Source organism: Pelodiscus sinensis, chromosome 7, assembly GCF_052426305.1.
Source record: "Pelodiscus sinensis isolate ZL-2025 chromosome 7, ASM5242630v1, whole genome shotgun sequence".
Lineage (NCBI taxonomy): Eukaryota > Metazoa > Chordata > Testudines > Trionychidae > Pelodiscus > Pelodiscus sinensis.
In genome coordinates this window covers 76,864,536-76,889,689 of record NC_143058.1, presented here as the reverse complement: position 1 = coordinate 76,889,689, position 25,154 = coordinate 76,864,536, and the positions used below count along the sequence as shown (strand labels likewise).

The following is a 25,154-nucleotide window of genomic DNA, read 5'->3' as shown; positions in this document are numbered from 1 at the left end:
AGCTACTTAAATCTAACAGTGAAGTTGCATTTATCAGGCACAAAGGCTGAGAGCCTCTTATATTGATAAGATAGCAAAAAATGCCTACATCATAGTAATATAATAGCTTTCGTAGTTCTGCTACTCATCTTCAGACGGTTGTATTTTTTTGAGATTTGATTTAGTGCTACTGACACTGAGAATTCTCTTTTTTTTTTTTTTTTTTTTTTTATCTGTTCGAAAAAATAAATGTGGGGCTCTTAGTTAACTTTTCTCATCAGTAGCAAGGATGACTCTGTACATCTTCTTGTTCCCACTCTTCCTGTTTTCCTGACCTAAAAGAATTTCTGTGTTTTCTTATATTATAGCACAGATCTACGTTCTAACTATTTGCTTAATAACAAGATTGCTGGAGTGGAGGAGGCAGATGTCCTTCTTCTGGTTGGCACCAATCCACGCTTCGAGGCACCCTTGTTTAATGCTAGAATTAGAAAGAGGTTTGTATCTTTATGGGTCTGAGGTAGCCCATACTTACAAATTAAGGGCTTCAGTAGGGTTCCATGTGGGTGCAGCAACATTGACTCAGGCAGATCCATTTGGAGGATGTAGATATAGTGTGCGATGTATATGTGCACATACAGACAACATGGTCGCTTTTCTTCTGCCCCCCTTTAGTGCACACATAGATTATATGCCATTAACGCCCTCGTAATATTAATGGGAGTTACCTGCATCAAGAGAAGAATGAACAAAAAATCCTCAGATTTAATTTTTATAGAGAATTACTGAAGCATAGTCATAAAAGGACATTGCTTAGAACTCTCACTGCACAGAGTAAAATTTTAAAATTATTGTTGCAGTAGTAAATGTAATTTGATAACTTATAAAAAGTGGTGATCTAGTTGACTTCATTGCTTGGGAAAATAGGAATAAGTGATTAACTTGTGTTTAGAAATAAAATTGAGGATTTAATCCATTTTGATTTGGAAAAATATATTTAGGTTTTAAACGTAACTCCATTGTTTATCCAGTTTACTATATTCTAGATTTTAAGAGGATTCAAGAAAAATTTACGTAACATTAATACCATATTTTATTAGTTGTTTACTAAGAATGTGCCATGGTAATTTTCCATAACTGGCTGTGATAAGGTAGTGTCCCGGGGAGCCAGCTGAGGTCACTCAATTTGGGGTGCACCGCAAGAAATGCGACCGCCAATCCTGTGATTATTCAATATTTATAGTCCCCAAGCCAACACCGAATAGCTTCTGTATTTTCTTATTGGTGAATCAGAAGTCCAAAACCACACAATTCCCTTAAAGTATCCAGCTTTGGGGCACAACCCAGACAGCCCAGCTAAATAGACAGTCCAAAGGATTGGACATGTTACCTTCAAGTCAATTAATATTTTAGACCTTATCCCAAATACACACTTATAGCTTTTCTTACTAACTAAACTAAGATTTATTAAAGAAAGAAGAGAGAGTATTAGTTAAAAGATCAATATACGTACATACATGATTTTAATTCTTGAGGTTCAGTTACAAAATAGAGATGGTGATCTTGTAGTTGCAAAACGTTCTTTTAGAATTTAGCTCATGGTTATAGTCCAAAATCCACATCCAGGGTGATTCCAGCTAATGACAAGAACTTCAGTCCTTGTGGCTTAGTTTCGCCTGTATGAAATATCAAGCAGATCTGAGACCCTGTGGCTTAGTTTCGCCTGTATGAAATATCAAGCAGATCTGAGACCCTAAGTCAATGTCCATTAAAAGGGCCCCAGGATATCCTGGGATCTCATTTCTTATGGCTTGCAGTTTTCCACAAGAGCATCCAAGCAGATATGAGATAAAAAAGGATCCTGTCCAAAGGGACTTTTGACATGATCTTCTGTTTGCCAAACATCATGGCAATGAACATAAGGTAATTTATCCATTAAACAGTCCATAAACAGCTTACCATAACTTTCAAAGAAACATAGTAATACGTCAGTCAAGTTTCATCATAAATGTTAATATTCCCTTCTGATCTTGAAGTAAAGCTACAGTAACAGATGAGGATTGTTTTAGCCTACTGTACTAGCCCCACTCGTCACCTAGCATCTTCTCAACAAGTCTTTAAAGGTCGACCCTGGGTCATTCAGCCTATAGCTGGTTAACTCTTTCCAGCCATATGCTACATTTTAATCAGAGGACTAATATTTCAATCAGATGACATCATACTGGTTGGTCATCAGCTGGTTGGGGTAAAGTAAGTCACAAATGGCAACATCCCTTATCTTTAGTTTCAGTTGCTCTTGCTCATATTTTTTTTAATGTTAAGTAATAGGTTCCACTCTCCTAATAATCGTGTTAGATTCAAATATACTTCATTTAGTTGCCTGTGAGTAGATGTAGAGGGCAATACCGTAAGCTCTTTAGAGAGGCAAACATACCCATTTTTTTGGAAATCCATGAAATATGTAGAGTTAAATTTTTTTGCAAGCCTGAGTTTCCTGGTTGGCATACTGTTAATGACAAAACATACTCCTCACTGTTTTGATCCACTTAACTGATTTTTTTTTTTTTTTTTAAGCTGGTGATTATGAAAGTTTGATAGTTTTCTATAGCTGCATCTGGTGGAATTTTTTTATGCCTTTTTATAATTTAGTGTAAAGAGAGGCTGCAAAAAACTAAACAAATCTCTGGAGGCTTGTTTTGTTTAGTCTAAACCTCTCAACCCACTGCCGAAATGGGCAATGGCCTAAAAGTGGGAGAGTGAGTGCACCTGACAGAAATACAGTAATTCCTCATTTAACACTATAGATATGTTTCAGAAAATGATCATGTTAAGTGAAAATGTGTTATGCGGGGTCAATTTTCCCATTGAAAATAATGGAAAAGGTGGGGGTTGCGTTTCAAGCGGTGGTGTCGGTTAGAACTGGGACATAAGGTTGAGGGGAAAAGGGACTGGGTTACAGCAGGGAGGGGCGGTGTTTGGCTCTGGGGAAGGAAAGGGGAGGGGAGGGGGATTGGGTTGGGAGTATGCCCCTGTGACGGGTCTGCCAGGACCCGCACTGCGTCTGGCAAAGGGGGAGAGAGGAAGCCAGGGAATGGCGAGCCGAGCAGCTGCTGGCGACGGGCCAGCTGGGGAAACCCAGCCACCGGCCTGCAAGCGGGGGGCGGAAGAGAGGGGGCAAGGTGTCTGGCGAGGGGGAATCAGCGGGAAACAGCGTGGCGAGCGGTGAACCCTCCACTGCTTTGCAGGGAGGTGGGGGAAGCCCCGCACAGCCACCATCAATGGGCCGGCTGGGGAAAGCGTGTTATTCTGGGGATGGTTGTGTAATTCAAAAAACGTTCCCTAAAAAAAATCGTGCTATTGTGAAAATGTGTTAAGCGGGCATGTGCTCAATGAGGAATTACTGTATATAGGTTACATAGTTTTCCAGGCACTCTGGCAAACCATAATCATTCTTTGTGTGGTTAAGAGCTGAGCTGTAGGTCAAGCAGAAGAATATATTTAGTAGCTTTCCAAGACTACAGTAAACCAAAGATGCTCTAAAATAATAGTCTAGTCCATATACGCAGATGTTTCATCTAAGGCAATAGGAATGATCACAGAATATGTATTTTTACAGAAGTGAAACAGTTATAGTGAAAAGCTTGTCTACACTACAATCACAAAATTGCACTAAATTGTACAAGTGCAGAAAAAGGCAAGAATTTTTATGTGTAGAATTCTGTCACTATTCCTTATCATTAGAACCATCATTTTACTGGATTTTGCTAACACGCTTTCCTGTAGCTTAACAGTATAGCTGTTGGCCTGGGGACATCTGAAATTTGAATAACTGAGCACTCAGATAAACAGAAATGCTATTTTTGAATTGCATTTTCACTGATCTAGTTCTGCTGTTTCTGCTGAAACAGGGTTAGATCTTGGATCTGGTCTATCTGAGCAATTAGTAAGTGGCAAGATGGCATGAGACCCTACACAGCACTAGCCTAATGCAGATTAGAGATCCCTATGGACTGTACTGATGCACATTAACAGTTTGTGCTTTAGTCTGCTTCCGTCTCTCAGAAGATGAGATCAAAGTGCATTAACAGTTTGTTGATGCACATCAACAGGGTCCAAATGTTCAGTTAGTTCTTGGCAGGCTAGTATTGGGTAGACTTGCCGTGCAGTTGCTGTGAGCTAATTGTGTATACAGACCCCCATGGCTTGTGCTGCTGCAGCACTTTAAGCATAGATAGCTACACTGCTTCAGACACTTCCTTTGTCAACGAAGGGGTTCTCCCATCAGCATAGGTAATCCACCTCCCTGAGGATAGGTAGCTAGGCTGATGGGAGAATTTTCTGTCAATTAGCATTGTCTATGCTGGGGGTTAAACTGGTTTAACTGTGTCATTCAAGGGTTTGGATTTTCACACTTCCTGAGTAACATAGTTATACTGATCTACCTTGTAGTATAGACCAGGCCTCAGTAACTGTAGGTAGTGGCTTGGAACTGTTATGCAAATACAAAATAATTGATTAGCACTAAGAGGTTAAATGAAGTGATTAACACGGTTGCACAGAAGAGACCACTGTGGAGTTGGATTTTTTTTAAATAAATAGAATTATATTTTGTTGTTTTATTTCTAGCTGGCTTCACAATGATCTGCAGGTGGCCCTTGTAGGCAGTGCAGTGGACCTGACCTACACATATGATCATCTGGGAGATTCTCCACAGATACTCCAGGACATCGCTTCAGAAAAACACTCATTCATCAGGGTACAAGCTTATTAATAATGTACCTATTCAGATATGTGAGAATATAATTTTGTTACATGTGTGCAGTCTTTAGAAGCTGTTTTTGTTTCATAGCATTCACTGATGTAGTAATGGTTCACAAGCAGGGATTCTCTATAAGTTAACATGCTCATCATAAAATTGAGGTATGAAGGTTCTTTCCAGTGTGTGAAACTGAAATGTTTGTGATCCTAAGTTTCTGGAACATGCCCTCTTCTGGGTGAGCTGAGTTCTCCCTTCCAGCCACTATTGTTTCTAGTTCAATAATTTCTACTTACCAAGGCCCAGAAAAACATTGGTTGGTCAAGATAACGTAAATCATTGCTATAGCCCCATCTGTAGTTTTTTGCAAGAGGTAAAATAGATTGATCCATTTCAAAGCTGCAGCTCTACTTGCTTGAAAGGATAGGGTTAAAAGCACTGAATTTGTTTTCTTTCATTCTACATAATACTGTGTAAATACAATTCATAAATTCTTTGTTCTTTACCAAAATTCAATTTCATTGCCTCAGAATGAGAATTCATTCTTAAAAAATGTTTGGTTTTGTTTTTCCCCTTAGGTCCTTAACCAGGCCAAAAAACCCATGGTGGTGGTGGGCAGTGCAGCACTTCAGCGCAGTGATGGAGCAGCTATCCATGCTGCAGTTTCCACCATTGCACAAAATGCCAGGACCAAAAGTGGAGTTGGTACTGACTGGAAAGTTATGAACATCCTTCATAGGTTTGCTCTACAGCATTTCTACAACATTTCTTTTACCACCCTGTGATATATACTAAACTCTCTTTATGCCAGGTGTGAAGACTGACAAGACTCATACTTGGCATCAAGCAGTACCTAAAACTGAGACACAATATAACACAGCAGAAAAGCTTCCATAATCTGTTTCATGACTTATCAAACATTTCAGATAGCCAGTGGGACTGTTAACACAGGTAAATTTGGATTCATGTAGCACTAAGTTGGCTATATGTCCTGCTAGGTATGCCAGTAATGCACTAGCATACTTTGGCAGTAGCCAACTAGTGCTACTTATAAGCAAGTACTCTAAACATAATGGAAAGGTAAAATATCAGTCGTGCTTAAGAAGACTGTTAATTCTTCTCCTGCATTGTACAACTCTCCAGATGACATTTGCCTTTTTCTAATCCAAGTGATCTACTGAATGTCCCGTTAACCATGTGTATTTTTTTTGAACACTAGATAATTTCCAGATCTTTCAATATCAAATAGTGCTTTTGGTAGTCACTTAAACTACTTATCAAGATGTCCTAATGAGCCTGTTTTTGCTGTCATGCTAACTATGATTTGTTCCTAAGAATCCTAGTTCTCTCTAATCTGTTCTCTGCTTAAGACTACTGAGATCTGAAATAACTGTTTGTCAGTAACTCCACTGAAGTCAGTAGACTTCCACCAGTATAACAAGGGAAGAATTCAATTCTCTGAATATAAATATAAAACACTGATGATGGTAGTGCATTTTTAAGTGTAGTAGTTGGTCTCTTTGTGTAGTTTCTTTAATATTAAGGTTTCCACGTATGCATTATAGAAACATCCATGCTGAACTTGTAATCATACAGATATACAAACATAGATAAGTTTATGTAACTCTTTTTAATGTGATGGGAGGGCTCTCGAAATGGCTCAAGGATATAAATGTCAGTTTCCTTTCTTTAAAAACCAAAGTACTTTCAAATTCTATATGGAGAACAAGCTGTGTGTTTCCCCAAAAGGAGTAGCCTCCAAAACTATCCAAAAAAATACAGATCCAAGCTTAGATTTCTTTTCTCTACCATTACCCTGTAATAACAAATAGCAAATCATCATGGGTGAGTAGATTAATGCAAGGCTACATTAAAAGGATAGTCAGCTTAAAATTGTTTCTCTTTTAAACATTTTCCTACTTTTACAAGTAACATCTAAGATTACCAATAGAGATGTAGCTGTGTTAATCTGGTCTTGCTGAAACAAAAGACAGTCTTAAAAGTGCTGCATAGTCCTAACAAGATTTTCTTTCACAATTTGATCTGAGGAAGTGGGTCTGGCCCACGAAAGCTCATAACCTAATAAACCATCTTGTTAGTCTTTAAAGTGCTGCATAGTCCTGTCTTTGTTTCATCTAAGATAAGTATAAGAGTAGACCTTTTTTCAATTAAATGTATTTGACAAAACTGTGTAGAGCATGTTTACCCTGTTTGGAGGGGAAGCTGTTCATAAAGGGAAGAGAATTTTTAGAGCGATTATAAAGTGATGTTTTAGGTGTATTATAGAAAACTCTGTAGCTAGCTTGGCCAGAAAATAGGAATCCAGTTATGAATTCTTTAAGTTTTGACACTTTTGTTCCATATTGGGATGACCTATCTATTGCTATATTTTTTGTAAAACATTTTGAGATATACTCTAGAATAGCCAAAAGTGTAGTGATTAGGGTGTTCACCAGGAACACATGGGAGACCCAGGTTCAAATTCCTGTGCTGCCTGTTCTAGGAGAGACTTGAACCTGGACCTTCCACCTCCCAGGTAAGTGTGCTATCCACTGGGGTGAGACTCTCGGGTTACAACCTAGATATGAGACCTTCCTAACAAAAGTTTCACAAAAATTCACTTAAAGTTTCTGTATTTTGGCTAATCGGTATTAAATCATCACTACTGTTAGCTGTTTTTTAAAAAACAAAAGGTCAGATTGAGATGTATGCCCCTTTGAAAATATTTAAAAGTTGACAAGGAAATTAGCATTTTGGGGGAATGGAAATTTTATTTATAATCTGTAATAAGTTTGTCTGTCTGTCTGTCTGCAGGGTTGCAAGCCAGGTAGCTGCTTTGGATCTAGGTTTCAAACCAGGAGTGGATGCAATCCGGAAAAATCCTCCCAAAGTACTATATCTTTTGGGGGCAGATGCAGGTTGCATAACACGTCAAGATTTGCCAAAGGATTGTATTATCATCTATCAAGGTAACTAGAAATAATAGTTCAAGAAATACTGTCAGAACAATCTAACCACTAGAGCATAATTATGAACATGGCTTTTTGACAAATTCTACCCTCCAGGTAAATATTTCTTAATTTTTACTGTCAGCTTTGGTGCAAATTATTTTTAAACTTAATGTGCTCACGCTGCACTGATAGTCCTCCTCACACCTGTTGGGAAATGGAAAAAAGGTTTGAACTTAACTGCTGCAGAGTGTAGTGACTATTTCACATTTTAGGAAAAACAAACCTTCCTATAGACTGGATTTCTAGGGTTATTGGTATAAAAAAAATGGTGTCATGGTGTCAGATCTAGTGATTAACAACTTCTGCTTGTGGAAGGCTATTCTCACTCATTCTGTTCCATGCCACAAAAGTAGTAACGTGGGTATCTAGATTATTGACGATTATCCACAGTAGTCTCACCAAAGGCCAAGAATCAAATGGATTGTTGACACTGGTTGTGATCTGACTATGCTGATTTATGTTCTGGACAAATAGGATTTTAATCTCCAGGGACATCAGCCTCTCCTTAACACTAAACTTACTCAGGCAAAGCTGTCATAGAAAACGTCTTTTAAAGAGGAATATAGTGGCTCTAACGTAGGGGAGGGGAACTTCTTTTTGGATTGGGGGCTACTGACCCACAGAAAAATCAGTTAGGGACCACACGTAAGTGAGAAGCAAAAAAACCCAACCCTTCCCAAACCCTTTACTTATGTGGCCCCCAGCTCAGAAGCAGGAAAACTCCTCCTCATGCATGCAATGCAGGGCAGTGGGAAGGTGGAATCTGGGTGGGAAGTAGGGTGCAAGAGCAGGGTGGGGTGCAGGGTCTGGGCAGAAAGTTGGATGCGGAAGGGCAGGAAATTGGGGGACGTGCCTGGCACAGCTTCTGTTTGCTGGGGATGGGCATAAGTGGCCGCATGCCACTGTGCTTGCAGGCACTGCTCCCCACCATTCCCATTAGCCATGATTCCTGACTAATGGGAATGATGCAGGTAGAGGCTACAAAGCAGAGCTGCTTTCTGCCCTCGCCAAGCAGAGATGGCCATGCAGGGGCTTCAGTGCTGGGTCCCCGCTGCTTCCCTCTACAGCGGGGAGCTCACGCTTGTGCTCCAGCCTCATGGAGTGGTGTTGAGGTTTGGACGCTCACCATGGGGCTGGCACACCAGTTCTGGCTCACCCTTTCTGTAGCAGAGGAGCCCCAGGCTTCACTGCAGGCCAGATCAGGACAAGCCAGAGGCTGGATCTAGCCCGTGGGCTGTAGGTTCCCCATCCCTACTTTAAGGATGTTACATTGCAGTTATCGAAGGGTCTGCTCTGCAGAGCCGCAGCAGAGGTCGCTCCCGGAGTCGGCTGGAGCTGGGACTGAGCAGTCCTGGCTTACACTGGCTCTGGGAGCTACTTGTGCTGCAGCTCTGGCTCTTACTATGTTTAAAATGCAGAGGTGCAGCATCCTGGACCAGCACAAGCCAGGACTGCTCAGTCCCAGCTCACGCCAAGTCCAGCAGCCCCTGTTCGCAGTGGCTGGGGCTGCTCCTGCTGCAGCCTGTCTGTGGGGGAGAGCCTGTCTGTCTGGACTGTTGCCAGAGCAGCCTCCCTATCTCTCTCCTTCCCCCCACTTCCTCTGATAGAGCAGGCATGGGGGGCAGGTGGCACCACGGAGGCAATGGCTTTTAAGCCGGCTACCCCAGGACCAACTCCTGTTTTTGTTTTCTTCCTTCCCCCTTGCTGCTTCTCATACAGAGGCAGTGGGGCAGGGGAACGAATAGCCTAAGTACTCCACTTGACTGCTTTCTAACATCCCTACCCTGCTCTAATGTGTTCATACAGCATTCCTCTCAAATTATATTTACAAATGCACTATACAGTTGTTCCTGTGTGGCTTCCTATCAGAACTTGACTTTCCTCTTCCCATTTTTGTCCCTCAGGACATCATGGTGATGCGGGTGCTCTCATGGCTGATATTATTCTCCCAGGAGCAGCTTACACAGAGAAGTCTGCAACTTATGTGAATACTGAGGGCAGGGCCCAGCAGACAAAAGTAGCAGTAACACCTCCTGGCATGGCAAGAGAGGACTGGAGAATTATTAGAGCTGTCTCTGAGGTATTGTAACTTTATTAGAAATTGAAGATTCTAATAAAAATCTAAAAGGAGCTCAAACTGCTTACAGTATTATTTTAGAATGCAGATTTATGTTCAGGATTGTCAGAATAAAGTAACATAGCAGTATGGGCGAGACTGAATTAATATGAAGCAAGACTGACTTTATAATGTGGAGTAAATGGGATTGTGTATTCCACTTTGACATTTTGACGTAGCTTCGGTAGACATACGGGGAGAATGTATGGTGAATGGCTCTTCACTGCAGCAAATTCTGTTAGCCAAGTCAGGATTCTTCCATCAATAGCAATCATCTGGTCGATCCTGAAGCCTTTGCCGGTCTATCACAATCCTCAGGTAGGTTGTCTCTGCCTGCTTGGTCCCAAGGTGCTCCTGGTAGCAGCTGGCTGGCTGAGTGAAAGCACATTTCTGCAGCCCCTGGGTGGGGGCAGAGAAGTGAGGCAGCTCCATGCTGCCTCTGCCCCAGCACTATCCAAGCAGCTTCCATCAGCACTTGAAGGTGCGGGCAGCAGTGCAGCAGCACGTAGAACCCTTTTTTTCTCTCCCCTAAGGGGTGCACACAGAAGGTGCCATTTCCAGGAGCTGTGTGGGGGCCAGGCAGAGACAGCCTGTGGTAATTGCCACTCCGCCACAGCCTGCAGCTCTACTCCTCCTCCCCTTCCCCCCCACATACCAGCCCTGAGCCTACACCTCTCACCTATCCAGCATCCAACACTCTGCCCTAGCCTAGAGCCCCCTCCTGCACCCTGAGTGGTAGGATACAGGAGTGAGGGGTGCAAGCCTGGGAGGGAGTTGAGGTATAAGAGCTAGCTCCAGGCTGGAGCTAACTCCCCAGAGGTTGCATTCCTCACTCCTGCACCACAAACCCCTGCCCCAGCCAGATGAAAGTGAGTGAGAGTAGGGGAGAGTGAGCAATGGGTGTGTGTGTGTGGGGGGGGGGGGGGGGAGGGGGCATTAGGGTATGGTGGGATAGATCCTGGCTTGCCCTTGAAAAAGCAATCCTGGGTGTAAAAAGGTTGGAAACTACTGCCCTAGAGCAACCTAGAAGACAGACCAGGGCCCTACTTTCCAGAAAAGGAATGGTGTAGATCCCGAGAGTATGGTGTGCTGATTACATCTGGTAGGGCAGTGAACACATCTTAATTGGTCCTAGGGGATATGGTTTATTGATCAGTCTCTTATTCAGTAGACTGGACTAGCTCAACTGCTTGCATGGAGAAGAAGAGCCACAAGTCTGTCCTTGCGCTTTCTCTCTTCCTTTGATAGCAAACACTTTAGCTTGTAATAATCAGATTCCTTAATTACTGGCATCAGAGATCAACATATGATGCTAATTAAGCACAAGACTAGCACTTTAATTCATTTGATCCTCAAGTTTGTGTAGCTTTTCTTCCTGCTTCATTATAGATGTTTGAGTTAAATGTTTAAATATGCATTGGCCACAGGGCTACATTTGATGGAGTCTTGTGGCTTTTTTTTGTTTGTTTTTTAAAGCTAACTGGTGTGACCCTCCCTTACGATAACCTTGATCAAGTAAGGAACAGATTGGAAGAAGTTTCTCCTAACCTGGTCCGATATGATGATGTAGAACAAGCTAACTACTTCAGCCAGGCAAATGAGCTTTCCAAGGTATTGAATGCCTAAACTATGAGCATCAAGATATGTGAGAGGCTTGCTTGTATGTACTACTAGAAGTACACATTGTACTGTACAGCAGGAGAGCTTGGTCAGACAAGTACTGTGGTAAGTCTTGCCCCACGTATGACTTCTAAGTCTCCTAACATACCTTCTTTTTTTCCCCCATTTCAGTTAGTGAATCAACAGTTGCTTGCTGACCCTCTTGTTCCACCTCAGCTCACAATTAAAGATTTCTATATGACAGGTATGTGGTCACAGCTCTTAACTGATGAAAGTAGATTTTTATTAACTGATTAGTGCTGTTACTTTGCTATTATGTCATTAGCACTATCTGGTAATGCACAGATGCATTAATTATTCTGGGGTCCTTCCAGGAAAATTAAGACCCCTTAAAAACACACCAACATGTATCATGTGTCTATCCAAAAAACTTTGTACCTACTGTTCTCACAATGAGACCTCTAAGATCAGAGGGCAAATGCTACAGATCTGTAATCCTTATTTAGCAAAATTCCCAGTAAGATCAGTGGAAACTTGCACAAGTACTGTCTGTAGAATTTGGTCCTGTATTTTCAGCTAAGTATGTTTGGTTGTTTGTGGCTTTTTTTTTTAATATTTATTCCTCAGATGATGAATTGTAGTAAACCATGGGGGTTTATGACTTTCAGTAGGTCCATTGAGTGTTCATTTCAGAACACAACCAACACCAAAATAAATGTCTCTGCAGATCCAATCAGTAGAGCGTCCCAGACAATGGCCAAGTGTGTGAAAGCAGTCATTGAAGGTGCTCAGGCAGTAGAAGAGCCATCCATCTGTTGAAGAATGTAATCACATAGCTACCAAAAGCCATCAGATATTTTAGTAATATGTTGTGTGACTAACTTTCAAAAAACTATTATTTGGTGGTGGTATGCTTTTATGTTCATGTCTTCATGAAAACAGTTCAGGTAGCCCCAAATTAGGCTTGGAAATTTACATGCAACTCTGTATTGGACCTAAAAAAACCCTTTGCATATAGTAATTGTGTACAAACATGATAGGCTATTAAAGTAAGTTTATTTCCTATGTAAATGGCTTGTATGACTTGTGATTCTTTCATACAAAAGGAAGTTTTGAACACACATGAATTTTTAATGTTCCAAAAATATTGGAAAGCAACCTTTCACTTCCAGTGCAGGTAGAAGTCTCAATCATTTGATAGCTTTAAACATCTCTTGAAATTACAAAGATTCTACATTGTATACAGATTGCAAAACAGAGGAACTAATCACCCTCAGTGACACACTCTCCTTCTTCTTCATTCAAATACACCCATTTACAATTCTTTACACTAAGAACTAATAGATTTGCTGATGCTTATATTCTTTCATTTGATCAAGATAGGAAAATACATCACTTTACAGAAACAAAATGTTTATGGCATGCAGTCTGTCTGACACCTTTCTTAGATACATTGTTCTCCATTAAAAAATTAAGTGGACATTTATAAAACATAATTAAAAACTAAATAACTTACCATGAGGAATAGTAATAAAGATGTAGCCGTGTTAGTCTGGTCTTGCTGAAACAAAAGACAGGACAATGCAGCACTTTAAAGACTAACAAGATGGTCATCATAGTCATGCCAATTTTCTTCCACAATTTGATCTGAGGAAGTGGGTCTGGCCCACGAAAGCTCATCACCTAATAAACCATCTTGTTAGTCTTTAAAGTGTTGAATTAGTCCTGTCTTTTATTTTACCAGGAGGAAGGCTGCAGAGGTTAGAGAAGCAGCTCATTACAGTAATTTTGATTTGATCTTTTTTATCCCTGCATTTTATGATAGAAGCAATCATCTTATGTAGCAATACATCTTTTATGTAGCTTCATAACACTTTAAGTCACTCTTTTTTGCATCAACTTAACTTACAGAATCTCCTGATGCTCCCAGTTTGCCAGGTAAAGAAATGTGGATTTGCACTATTTAAAAACATTCATTCATTAAAATGTCAAGTTAATGCATACTTCAAATTCAGTCTTGGACTTGCAGCACCAGCACCATGTTCTACTCAGTCTTTGAAACAATAAGACCTCTAGTAACTCTATTCAAGCAAGGGGAGAAGAAAATTTTATATTTGTTCTTTCTTGCCTCCTTTTCCCCTCTTAATGATTTTTGGTTTGGGTTTCAGTGAGAGAGGAGCATTTTTTATGCATTTCTACATTTTTCTACTGTCCCAAATGCTGGCAGCCCCTGAGCTGTGTAATGTGCATCAACTGCTACAGCAAGAAAATCTCTCAAGTTGTGAAATGTGACTTTTGTAAGGGGAAGAGAGAGTACGCACATCACACTGGTAATTCCTAGTGTTTGAGTTTGAATCCACCAATCAGAAGATACAGCATAGAAGGATATAGCCACAATATAATAAAATGAATGTTCCTAGGGCTCTTCAGTTGCTAAGCAAGTTTATATCCCTTACCATTAAAGGGACAGGATTGCATTAAATACTTTTAAAATGTGTCTTTGTTTTCCTAATACCTATATTTGAGAAATTATTCAAATCAATGTAACTTCACCCATTTGTTTTTATTTTTCCATTTCACAGAGGATAGTTTCAGGAATTAGTCATTTTAATACAGGATAGCAGTACAGCTGATCCCCAAGTTGCAAACGGTTGACTTAAGATCATTTGCAGTTACGACCGAAACTGTAGTAAATAGCGGACTCAGTTACGAACGTGATCCACGCTTACGAACAGCGTGGTCGTGTGTAACTTTATGGGGTCCAACTTATGAACGAACTGAGTTACGACCAATTGCTTGGTCCATAACCAGTTCGTAAGTCGGGAAGAGGCTGTACTACCGTGTTTGGGAAATTGTGTAATAATCTTTAATCAGTTTCTCTTATTAACATAATATTATGAAACTTAACTAAGAGAAGTACTGTATTACAACCATGCTGTATGTTAAGGTTGCAAGCTTATTTTATGCACATTCTCAATCACTTAATGAAAATATTTCTCAGTTGTTTGTAAAGAAGATAAGGTACAAACTGAAAGTTTTTATTTAAAAATAGTCTCCTTAACACTGCAAAAATTTAACTCAGTGTTGCAAACTCTTAGACTAGTTGATGCTTTTTTTTTTTATAAAGTGCCAGCTCATGAAGTAATGTGATTACATCAGACTCATCTTTCATTAGAAAAGTTCCCAGTGTTATGGACAGAGAAAAGCATGAAAATATGAGCCCTAAATGGTCAAAACCAAGACAAACATTTAATTTTTTGAACTCTCTCGATTTAACACTTGAAGTTGACAATGCTGTTCACTTCTCAAACTAGTCTAGTCCCTGATGGCTTCAGAATAAAATACTGAAAAAGAGAGGAACTGGGATATTGCTTGGAGGTGGTATTTCAAAAGTGGCCTGCAGTACTAGCAAATCATGGCAATTACATCCCAGTAAGTGCATCTTTAGTAGCAGGCAAATTGGCTGAAACTATAGTAAAGAACAGAATTATCAGATGAAAATTATAGATTGGGGAAGAGTTAACCAAGCTTAACTGTGGATAAAGTTGATTCAGTAGATAGTGTATTTACAATTATTAGGGATATGGAACAGTTTCCATAGGAAGAGAGATTTAAAGAGGAAGGCTTTTCTTCTTAGAAAAGAGATGATTATTAATGGAGTTATGAGTTGACAGAAGTCTACAAAATCATCAAGCACAAGAAACAGGTTCTTTGAGTGATTGCTCATGTCCATTCCATGTAAGTGTGTTCACTACATGCAGAGATTGTCTGAAGCGCTTTTTTTTCCTCACCCGTCCCTGGTATATTCAGAGCAGGTATTTAGGAAGTTCAGTTAGAACTAACACTACAAAAGGAATGCTTGCTACAGCTGAGGCTGGAACACCCTATTCCAAGCACTGTCACTGCTGGTAAGAAGGAACTGAGGAGGAAGGGGTCAGGGAGTGTCCTTGATAGTGCGTGTGCTCCTGCACAGGGCCCCCAGTCCCTATGGGTACTACTTAGAGAAAAACTTCCTGCACTGGTGCACGTGGCAGGCACACACTCCTAATTTGAATGGACATGAGCAGCGCATCTTAAATACCAGTTACAGAACAGGTAACTGTTTTACTTGAGAACTATTCTCCTCTAATCCCTTGAAAACACCCTTGTTAGAGGAGTCTGCTGAAGCAAGATCAAGAGAGATTCCAAAATTTATTTTATTATAATCCAGTTTTGAGCATGCTCAAATATAATTTCAAAGGAAATAAATACTTGACTCCTCCTGGAGAGTATATGATTTCCCACCCTCCTTTCCTATACTTGTATACAAGAAAAACAAATGCTTCCAGGAAACAAATCCAACTAAGAAAAACAGAAAACTTTGACCCAGATCCTCAGTGGTATTGAAGCTTCCTAGCTTCCATTAATTTTATTCCCAGTTGAGGATCTGGGCCTTTACATCTAACAAATAACCCACCTGCCCCATGGTCTGGGAGACATTAACACACAGTAGCACTCACATTGATTGTATCTGTACTGAGATTTCAGGGGGACACTGCTAATTTTTTAATGAATTGATGAATGGAGTGCAGATTGAGGTTCTAATGTTTTAATAACTATTCAGTTAATTATCGTCTCATGCAAGTATCATATGGAAATTAGAATATAGGCTTCCTCCCAAGTGGTTAAACAGTTAAATCGGCAGAGCTGATCCATTAAAATTAGTATGGAAACATACACTGATTTCAATGGAATAGAATCAAGACTTAAAGAAATGGAGATGCAGTGCACTATTTCTTTACTCTGTATCAGTTTGCCAATTCATCTAGGTTCTAATACAAAGCCCATTAAAGTTAATGGAAATAATCTCTCTATGGGTCTTGGATCAGCATCAAACACTTGTTCAAGTCATCAGTCAGAACAGTGCCGTAGCATGAAGATTTCTACTGGATTAAAAGGAAGAACATATTTGCAATACTGATAACTTTAAGGCTCTGTATATATCTGGTAGCACACAACTACTTGTTCATTTACACACTGCAACTTTTTGAACAGGTTTAACTCAGGTGAGTCAGGTCTCTCTTGACAGTGTCACAATTTCTAGCAAGCTAGATGAAGACTACTTTGCTGACAGCTCTAAATTACTCTGGTGGTAAGCCATGTTCCTTGTTTCCGTCTCAAATTCTTGTAGGAGTAAATTACCTTTCAAATGCTATGTTTGGTATCCTTCAGTCATAAATCTGGCCAGACCTCTGACAGCCAAAACTGTCGCAGGTCGCAGGAGGGCTGAGGGCAGTGAGAAGGGCAGGAGTCAGGACAGCAGAGGAGGGTGAGGAGTTGGGGGGCAGCAGGCACCAGGGGAGATGATGGAGCAAGGAGAGGAGACATGGCAGCAGAGAGAAAAGGTAAAGGGTTATAAAATATTTATTAATAATGTGGTATGCTGCCCACAGCCAGATTGTTTGTGCCCCGCAGTGCAGTTTGGATTTTTGTGGGGATCTACACGTGGCTGGCGAGTGGGAGCTGAAACAAAAAAGTAGTCAGTGTAATGATCTTCTGTTGAGATGCGTTTTAGTAGTTAAATTCTTGGACTGTCATTGCTCATGAAAAGTGCTGTAACATGGGTAGAAATTGGGTAAATATTGAATTTTATTAATATCAGCAGAACTGACTCAAATGGGGCCTGTGTGTTGTGTGTCTTGCCTTAATCTTTGTATTCATGCCTGTCAGTGTGAGAGAAGCTATTTGTATTTATTTGCTTGCATATGCAACCACACTTTAGCTGAGGGCCTCAGCATGTTCTGTAAGTATCAGTGTGGCCCCTGGGGCTTCCAAAGTTGAGCTGCCCTAGCTCATCCCTGACAAGTGTCTGTCTAACCTGGTCTTAAATATCTCCAGGGATGGAGATTCCACAATCTCACTAGGCCAGCGTTTCCCAAACTATACTGGGTACCGGGCCACAGGAAAAAGCTACCAGGCCTCAGAGTGGTTGTTGGGGTGTTCTGCGCTCCCCGAGTGCCCGTGTGGTGCTGGGTCCTCCAAGCCCTCTGCTGGCCTGGGCAGAGTCTGCAACTGGATGTTCCGGCTACTGGCAGAGTCCTAGCTGGGGGGGGAGGGGCAGCCACCGGAAGCAGCACTGGACTGGGGAATTGAGGGGGGCCTGGGGAGATTGGGGGGCCGGTGGAAGTCGGGCTGCTGGGACGGGGGGGGGGGACGACACGCAAGGTTGGGGGCAGTGAGCTGGCCGGGGAAGATGTGGCGGGGGGGGGGGGGGGGGAGAAAGCGGCCGCCGAAAGGAGGGCTGGACGCGGGCAGTGGGGCTGGCCAAGGGAGATTGGGAGGAGAAGTGGGGGAGAACTGGCTGCCCGGGAGGGGGTTGGGGGGAAGTGGGGCTGGACAGAGGCGCAGCAAGGGGAGTAGGGGAGAGGAATTAATTGGCCTGCAGGGAGTGGGACTGACCTGGCCATATGTAGATCTCGGGGTGCTGCCCCCCCCCCACAAAGCATGAGTTAGTCCAGCCCGGCGATTCTGTTGTCCCTTCCCCTATCACCACCCCTCGAGTAGTTGCGAACTGGTAGACACACACATGCAGCCTGAGCACATTTACCAGCCAGGCAGTTCGAAACTACGAACTGATACATCTAGTAATAATACAACTTACCTAATGAGAAAATGCCAGACATGTTATATGTCTGGTATTTTCTCAGTTTGTTTTTTATGTGTTTATATTTTTGGGCTGCAAAAAACAGTACGGGGGGAAAAAAGGGTTCCAATGAAAGTAAAAAGTCTGGGAAACCCTGGTCTAACCAGCTTTCTGTCTGTCTTACAGTCCATTTATCCAATCCATATTCCTTAACTTGCTGGCAAGAATATTGTGGGTGACCATATCAAAAGCTTTGCTAAAGCTGGCAGTGGGGGTTTTGGGAGGACCAGAAACAACTTGTTTGAATATTCATCATTTGGTTAATGAATATGCAAATATTAAAATGAATGTTACCGGTCCTCAAAGTTCGTTAATGGATTTACTGGTCCCTGTGTCAAAAAGTTTGGAAACCCTGCAGGTAAGTAAATGGGAAGTTAGAAAACATTACAGATTGCTTACAATAAATGTATTAGGTATCTTGTTAGTCTTTAAAGTGCTACATAACTTTTTCTTTTTGTTTTACCAAGGTCAGACTAACACGGCTGCCTCTCTATTACAATAAATTTGATGTGCTCAAAATCTTTTTTACTTTTTATTCATTAAAGCAATGTGTTACTCACTGGCTATAAAAGTGGTTTTAAATGCTTGAATGCAATATAGTGATGAAATTCATCTTTAGGTTGTAGAACATTAATTTCTCTCATGTTTTATAAAACTTACATATTTAAGAATTTGACATTTTTATGTAAAAGATATGAATGAACCTAATGAGAATGGGATAAGAAAAAATATTTAACAGAATGTAAACCACAAAACTTTATGATGTATATGTCGTTAGTAAAATAAGTAATTCATTAAACAATAAATATGCTAAGAGGTGGATTATTTACAGTGGTGTAGGGAAGAAGGTGGGGGGGAGGGAAAGTGGCCTTTGGGTGCCACACTAGTGAGGTGCCAGTATAGTCCCTCTATACTCCCCCTGTCATCCTTTTGCTCGCCTGCTCCTCCTCTGCCCATCACCACCGGCTGGAGCTACCTCTTCCCTGCCTCTCTGCCCGCAGCCTAAACTTCTCCACCTCTGCCAGAGGCTTTCTGCATGCGGGACCCAGCCCCAAACTGGAGGGGGTTGGGTAAGACACGGTACAAGCTCCCCCCACTCCTCCCAGGGTCGGGCTCAGCTGTGCACCAAGTTCAGGGCCCCACAATTTGGCGTGGGGGGGGAGGGGCACCAATTTTGCCTTTGCCCTCGGGCGCATAACACCCTTGCTACGTCTCTGGACTGCACGGCTGCCCCAGCTAGCCAGCACTCTAGAGTCAAGTGGCTGCTTGGATGACTGGTGGGAAGGCTGGGGCTGCATGGCTGCCCTGACCAGTGCTCCAAGGTGTGGCTGCCCAGTTAACCAGCACTCTGAGGCCATCTGGCCAACTGGTGCTCTCGTTGGGCAGGAAGGCTGGAGCTGTATAGCTGCCCAGTGGGGGCTTGTGCTGGTGGAGGGGGGCACGGGGCGCAAGAAAGGGGCCAATGGTTATAAGGGGGATTGGATGGGTGCTGACTGGCATGGAAACAAGGGAGCCTTATGCTGAAGGCGCAGGGCTGGGGGCTTACCAGCTGTTCATCCCCCGCCCGTGCCTTCCAGCCCTAACACATTTTACAAGTTTGTTAGAAACAGGGTACTATAAAGTTAATGGCATTTCATAACTAAACATACTCCAATAGAAACTACATTTCACCTGATTAAATCATTGAGAGCTGTATCCCACAGTACAAAACCTTTTTAAAAATCTGCTATAAAGGCTCAAAAGAGCAATCTCTTTGAAATCTATAACATCTTTGTGTCTGCTTGGCTTAATTTTCATAACCAGTGAGATCAGTGTTTGTTTAAAACAAAGCAAAAGAAAAATACTTTGCTATTTAGTCTGTGCACTAAAATGCAAGAATTTCAGTTAAAAGAATGGTTAGCATTTTCTGAGAGAATGCCCCTGATCCCAGAGAATATTTATTCTTTGCAATATATGAACTGTAGCCGTGAAGGTATTTTTTATTTCATAAATAAATAATAATTATAAAAAAGGAAGAAAATGGTTTAGTGTGGCTAAGAGGCTGCTGGGTAATCAGATCACAGGCAAGTTTCCATCGCAAAATGGATATGCTTGGTTCTAAATATAATCAACCATATGCTTTAGTCAAAGCTAGTTTTTGGATTGTCATCGAAGCATAGAAGATTTGGGTTGGAACAAGGAGGTCTTCTCATTCAAACCACTTCTCAAAGCAGGACCAATCCCAAATGAATCATTTCAGCTGGGGCTTCATCAACCCTCATCTTAAAAACCTCTAAGGCTGGTGTGATGGATGGGAGGGGCACTACCGTTTTCTAAACATCTGAGCATTCAGTAACTAAAGGGTTAAACCCATAACAGTGGGTATCCAGGAAGTGTTAGCAGGGAGCCAGGAGAGCAAACAGGAAGAAATTTGAAAAAGAACTTAGTCCCCCCGGGGCCTATTGTACATTTCAAAGTTGGCACACTGCCTGCAGCCCATAGTCAGCAGGACTTCCAGCTGGCCCTGGGCTGCACTTGGGAGTTCTACATTCCTCCTTTGAAATGTACAAGAGCCCCTTTTGGGGCTCTTGTATATTTCAAAGGAGGAATGCGGAAGTGCCTGTCGAGGAGTCGATGGAAATTCCATCGACTACTCGTCTAGTAAATTAACCGTTACTCAACATCCTTAATTACTCCTAGTTACTCTCTATAGCATCATAAACCATTCTTTTCTCTCCTCACTGGTTATAATCTTTTAAAAAACAAGACCTTTACTTCAAGTCTGGCTTTATGCAAGATGATTTCTGAATCAGAGATACCATCTATTGGGGACTTTTCTCCTAATAATCACCAGGCTTTTTTTATTATTATTTAAGAGAGAGAGGCTCTCACCACTTTTAAAAAACATTTGAAGACTCTGGAATAGAGGGTGTTCATTCAGATTGAGTGAGTGTGTGCAGGATTTTATGGAACTCTGTTGGGATATCCACATTTTGGCAAACAAAAGTCACAATAGCTATTTGCCAGGAGCCCAAATGTCACACTTCCTCAACTCAAGCAGCATGTTAAATACTCCTTCAATGACTATAGAGAAAAATGGACAAGATACAAGGGCAACACAGAAGGTGGGTGCACACACATACTGGGGCATAAAGCCCAGCTTTACAGTAGCCCAAATGAGGCACAGTCAAGTACACATCTCTTGCTGCAGCCTCTAATCATCTACATTGCTTTTGCCTGCTGGGTCTGCAGTGACTATTTCCATAGCTGCTACCTAGATTATTTTCTCTTGCCATCTCAGAGAGCTGTCTGAGTATATAGCAGTCTTCTTTGGATGGGGGTATGGATGTGTGGATTTGGATCCACTCATCTTTATTGATGAGGTAGGCATAGACTTCAAGCTCCACAATTAAATCATTTTTCATCTGAAACCAAGACATCACGTGGTTTTCCTTTGGAATTACTGTATACTTCTGTTCCTTAGAGGATCAAGAATCTGGCACTTATTCTCCAGCAGGGAAAGCACTTCAAATCAAATCAACCAAATAACTCCGTCTTCCAGTTTTAGAGTGAAATTCCGTTTAGCCGCTTCTCTAACCCCATGAATATTCCAATTTACTTTGCAAAAGGCAAGAAGAATTGGTCTTTTGCAATTTAATATTCTCTTGTGATAAAAAGTAATTTAGTTATAATAATCAAAAAAAGAAATGTAGTTATACATTGTACAAAATATTACTGAAAAAGACGTGTCTGAATCTTCTTGAATAGTTAAAACAATTTCCCTGCTATTAGACAACTCCACTGTTATATACAGGCAGTCCCCAGGTTACGTACAAGATAGGGACTGTAGGTTTGTTCTTAAGTTGAATCTGTATGTAAGTCGGAACTGGCGTCCAGATTCAGCTGCTGCTGAAACTGACCAGCAGCTGATTCCAGGAAGCCCGGGGCAGAGCAACTTTGCCTCGGGCTTCCTGTAGTGAGCCGCTGGTCAGTTTCAGCAGCGGCTGACTTGGGGAAGCCTGGTGCAGAGCAGCTGGGGTGCTGCTGGGTTGCTCCAGTAGCGCTGAGGAGCGGTGCTACAGGACCAACCCAGCAGCACCCCAGCTGCTCTGCCCCAGCGTCCTGATTCAGCTGCTGCTGAAACTGACCAGCAGCAGCTGAATCAGGACGCCTGGGGCAGAGCAGCAGGGGTGCTGCCGGGTTGGTCCAGTAGCGCCCAGAGCGGCGCTGCGGGACCAACCGGCAGCGCCCCAGCTGCTCTACCACAGGCGTCCGGAGAAAAGCCTGGACTGCTGGGGCGGGGGGCGTACTAGCTGCGCCCCCCCCCCCCAGCAGACCAGGGAGACGTGGGCGGGGGACCGAGACACACCGCAGTCCCGCCGCCCGGGTCCTCCGCGGCTTTGCTCTGCGTCTCCCTGGTCTGCTGGAGACCAGCAGACCAGGGAGACGTGGAGCAAAGCCGCGGAGCATGCCGGCAGCGGGACAGCCGCGGCGCGTCTGGGCTGTCCGCTGCCCACGTGCTCCCCGGCTTTGCTCCCCATCTCCCTGGTCTCCAGCAGACCAGGGAGACGGGCAGCAAACCCCGTTCGTAACTGCGGATCCGACATAAGTCGGATCCGCGTAACTCGGGGACTGCCTGTATAGCAACAAACAAGATGTGAACTTTACAAAAACTAGAGTTCGCCTAAAGAAGAAGTGTTAAAGGAGTCTTGACTGAGATATTCCACAGCATAAAGGTACAGTGAAAACTAATCATCCCCTTGTTTTTACCCTTTAACATAGTACTAGAATAACAAGTCACATAATGGAAAAATCTTGACTACTGTATTTAGGCAAACAATTTGAAGTTTGCCTACATTGAGCAAGAACTGTGTTAAGGCCCTGATCTCTCAAACAGTTATGTATGTGTTTAACTCTACTCCTGTGAATAGTCCCATTGATTTTTAGGACCAACTCATTAATAAAGGTAAACATTTGTATGTTTGTAGGTGGCTTATTGAAGAATTTGCCCATTTATTAATTTAGAATAAAATTTGAGGAAATATTTGTTCATAAAGAACATAGTTAACATGTGAATTCACTTTTGAGTCAAACATTGTCATTGAATTATTTAAAATAATTGTATAATTCTTAATAACAATGATCACATTTGTAATGATTGTACATTTGTAGGTATGATATACAAAATGTTTGTAATAAACATACTATAAAGAATGAGATTTCATACTTCTGATGATCATTAGCACATTGGAAGGATCAGAAGGAAGTTCTTGCTCACCCCATCATCTCTCTATATGCAATTTTACATAAATAATTAGGTCCATTATGGGTTTTTTTAAACTTCCACTGTTAGAACACTGGATTTGATGGATCACTATGCTTTCTATCAGAGTACAATATTGTAGTCTACCATAATGAGTTAAAAGTATTTTTTCAATAGTCTAAACAAAACATTCTTATTAATGCAAAAACCAGGTGACTCTTTAACTCTGAAAAATTGATGCCTCCAAATGGAAGACTCTATATAGATACAAAACAAGACTTGTTGCTTATTCTAGCTCAGAAAATCCATGTTCAAGTAAATTTTCAAAAAGTAACTTATTTGTAAATTCAGCAATGGATTTTAGACATTCTGAAATTTGAAAAATATAAATATGAAAGGCCCAGAAAGCTCGAGATTTCATTAAAGGGAGAAACAGTGAGCCACACCAATTTAATCTCAGCACTGATGTTACTTCACACTAGCTTAGCCAGTCTACATCATATAAATAACTTTTACAGTTCTCTACTGTATATCCCCTCAGGTTTCTAAGTACTTTTTCCTCCCTCCAGATAAAACAGAAGAATGTATTTGCAGTTCTTCATGCCTCCTTAGGACTCTTCTGAATCTCACTGTAGGCAACATTATCATCCATCTGCTGAACTGAGTGACGAATATTTTCACCTACTGTTACTTTAACAGCAATTCATACATTTTGTTCAAGCTAATCAAAGCACCTTAAAAACTCTTTCAATATTAAAGATATTTATAAAGATCTTATAGAATAAAATGAATATTGTCTCTGAACTTTGCAAGATTCACCCAAGCATAATATTACTAACAAATATCAGAAACAAAACAACCAAATCAAAACAATCTCTGGAAAAGGATTTAAAAATAGCTACTGTCTTAAAATTTGTTGCTATGAGTTTTATTTATCACTTCCTATCTTTTATGGACAGACAATGCCAAAATTATAACTGAAAACACCATTTTCTAGGTAAGTGACAGGTTCCACTTCCTTGCATTAAAGCCCCCTTTATATCTCTTTGCACTCTGAAAAAATAAACAGATGTATCTACCTACCTGTATATTCAATCAGCCATTGCACTGAGACAGAGAATACAGTTCTGTCAGACTCTCTTACATCACTCTAAATTTTTATTCTAAATAAAAGATCATCATCACAAAACAAGTCATATCAATGAGTTTTTTTACACCTCAATTTAAAAAAAAAAAAAAAAAAACCTCCCATCCAGAGACAGAAAAAAAGTGATCGACTTTGTACTTTATGGACTACAAAATAAAATAATAAAAACTTTGCCCTCTTAAATAAATAAATTATTAATAAACAAACTTACTAATAAGAGACTTCTTTTTAATTTTTTTTTTCAAATGATCTTCATTGATAAAGGAAAACATCTCTTAAGCCACATGCATTTTTGGTTGCAAGTCTCACACACACACACAGATAAAATCTTTTGGATTTTTAAACTAACAGTTTCTATAAAAACCTTCTGTACTTACTCCCCCCCTCTCTACTACCTCCAAGATGGTAGGAAAGTTGTTGTTTTGGAGGGCAGAGGAGCTGCTCTCTGATGTTATGTCCTCTCAGTGCCTGTAGTGGTGCTGTAGGAGGCTGCTGGCTCTCTTCTTGAGCAGCCCAGCAGCCCTGCCTTCTTTGCTGGAGAATATATTCAGGGATTCCCCTTAATAATCACCTACCCTCTGAGCACTTTGTACTTTTAAAA

The 25,154-nt window shown here is 41.3% G+C and overlaps 1 protein-coding gene and 1 long non-coding RNA gene across 5 annotated transcripts in view; one reads left to right on the top strand and one right to left on the bottom strand.

The window, feature by feature from the left end:
- The window catches only part of NDUFS1 (NADH:ubiquinone oxidoreductase core subunit S1), a 35,441-nt gene extending 22,888 nt beyond the window's left edge, over positions 1-12,553 (top strand). The window contains exons 12-19 of the mRNA XM_075934347.2: positions 348-476; positions 4,606-4,735; positions 5,314-5,474; positions 7,550-7,704; positions 9,651-9,826; positions 11,339-11,473; positions 11,654-11,726; positions 12,210-12,553. Coding sequence (XP_075790462.2) covers positions 348-476; positions 4,606-4,735; positions 5,314-5,474; positions 7,550-7,704; positions 9,651-9,826; positions 11,339-11,473; positions 11,654-11,726; positions 12,210-12,301 — 1,051 coding nt within the window. The 3' untranslated portion in view covers positions 12,302-12,553. The remainder of the gene's footprint in view (positions 1-347; positions 477-4,605; positions 4,736-5,313; positions 5,475-7,549; positions 7,705-9,650; positions 9,827-11,338; positions 11,474-11,653; positions 11,727-12,209) is intronic.
- On the bottom strand, positions 183-25,086 carry LOC102448743 (uncharacterized). 4 transcript variants are annotated; one of them, XR_001368680.3, is made up of 3 exons: positions 24,949-25,086; positions 1,497-1,655; positions 183-707 (listed from the first exon to the last, which is right to left on the bottom strand). It is a non-coding gene; the product is annotated as an uncharacterized LOC102448743 (long non-coding RNA). The 4 variants fall into 4 exon arrangements; XR_016350112.1 differs by having other exon boundaries at positions 1,497-1,702; positions 24,931-25,070; XR_001368679.3 differs by having other exon boundaries at positions 24,931-25,062.
- Positions 25,087-25,154: the final 68 nt, after the last annotated feature.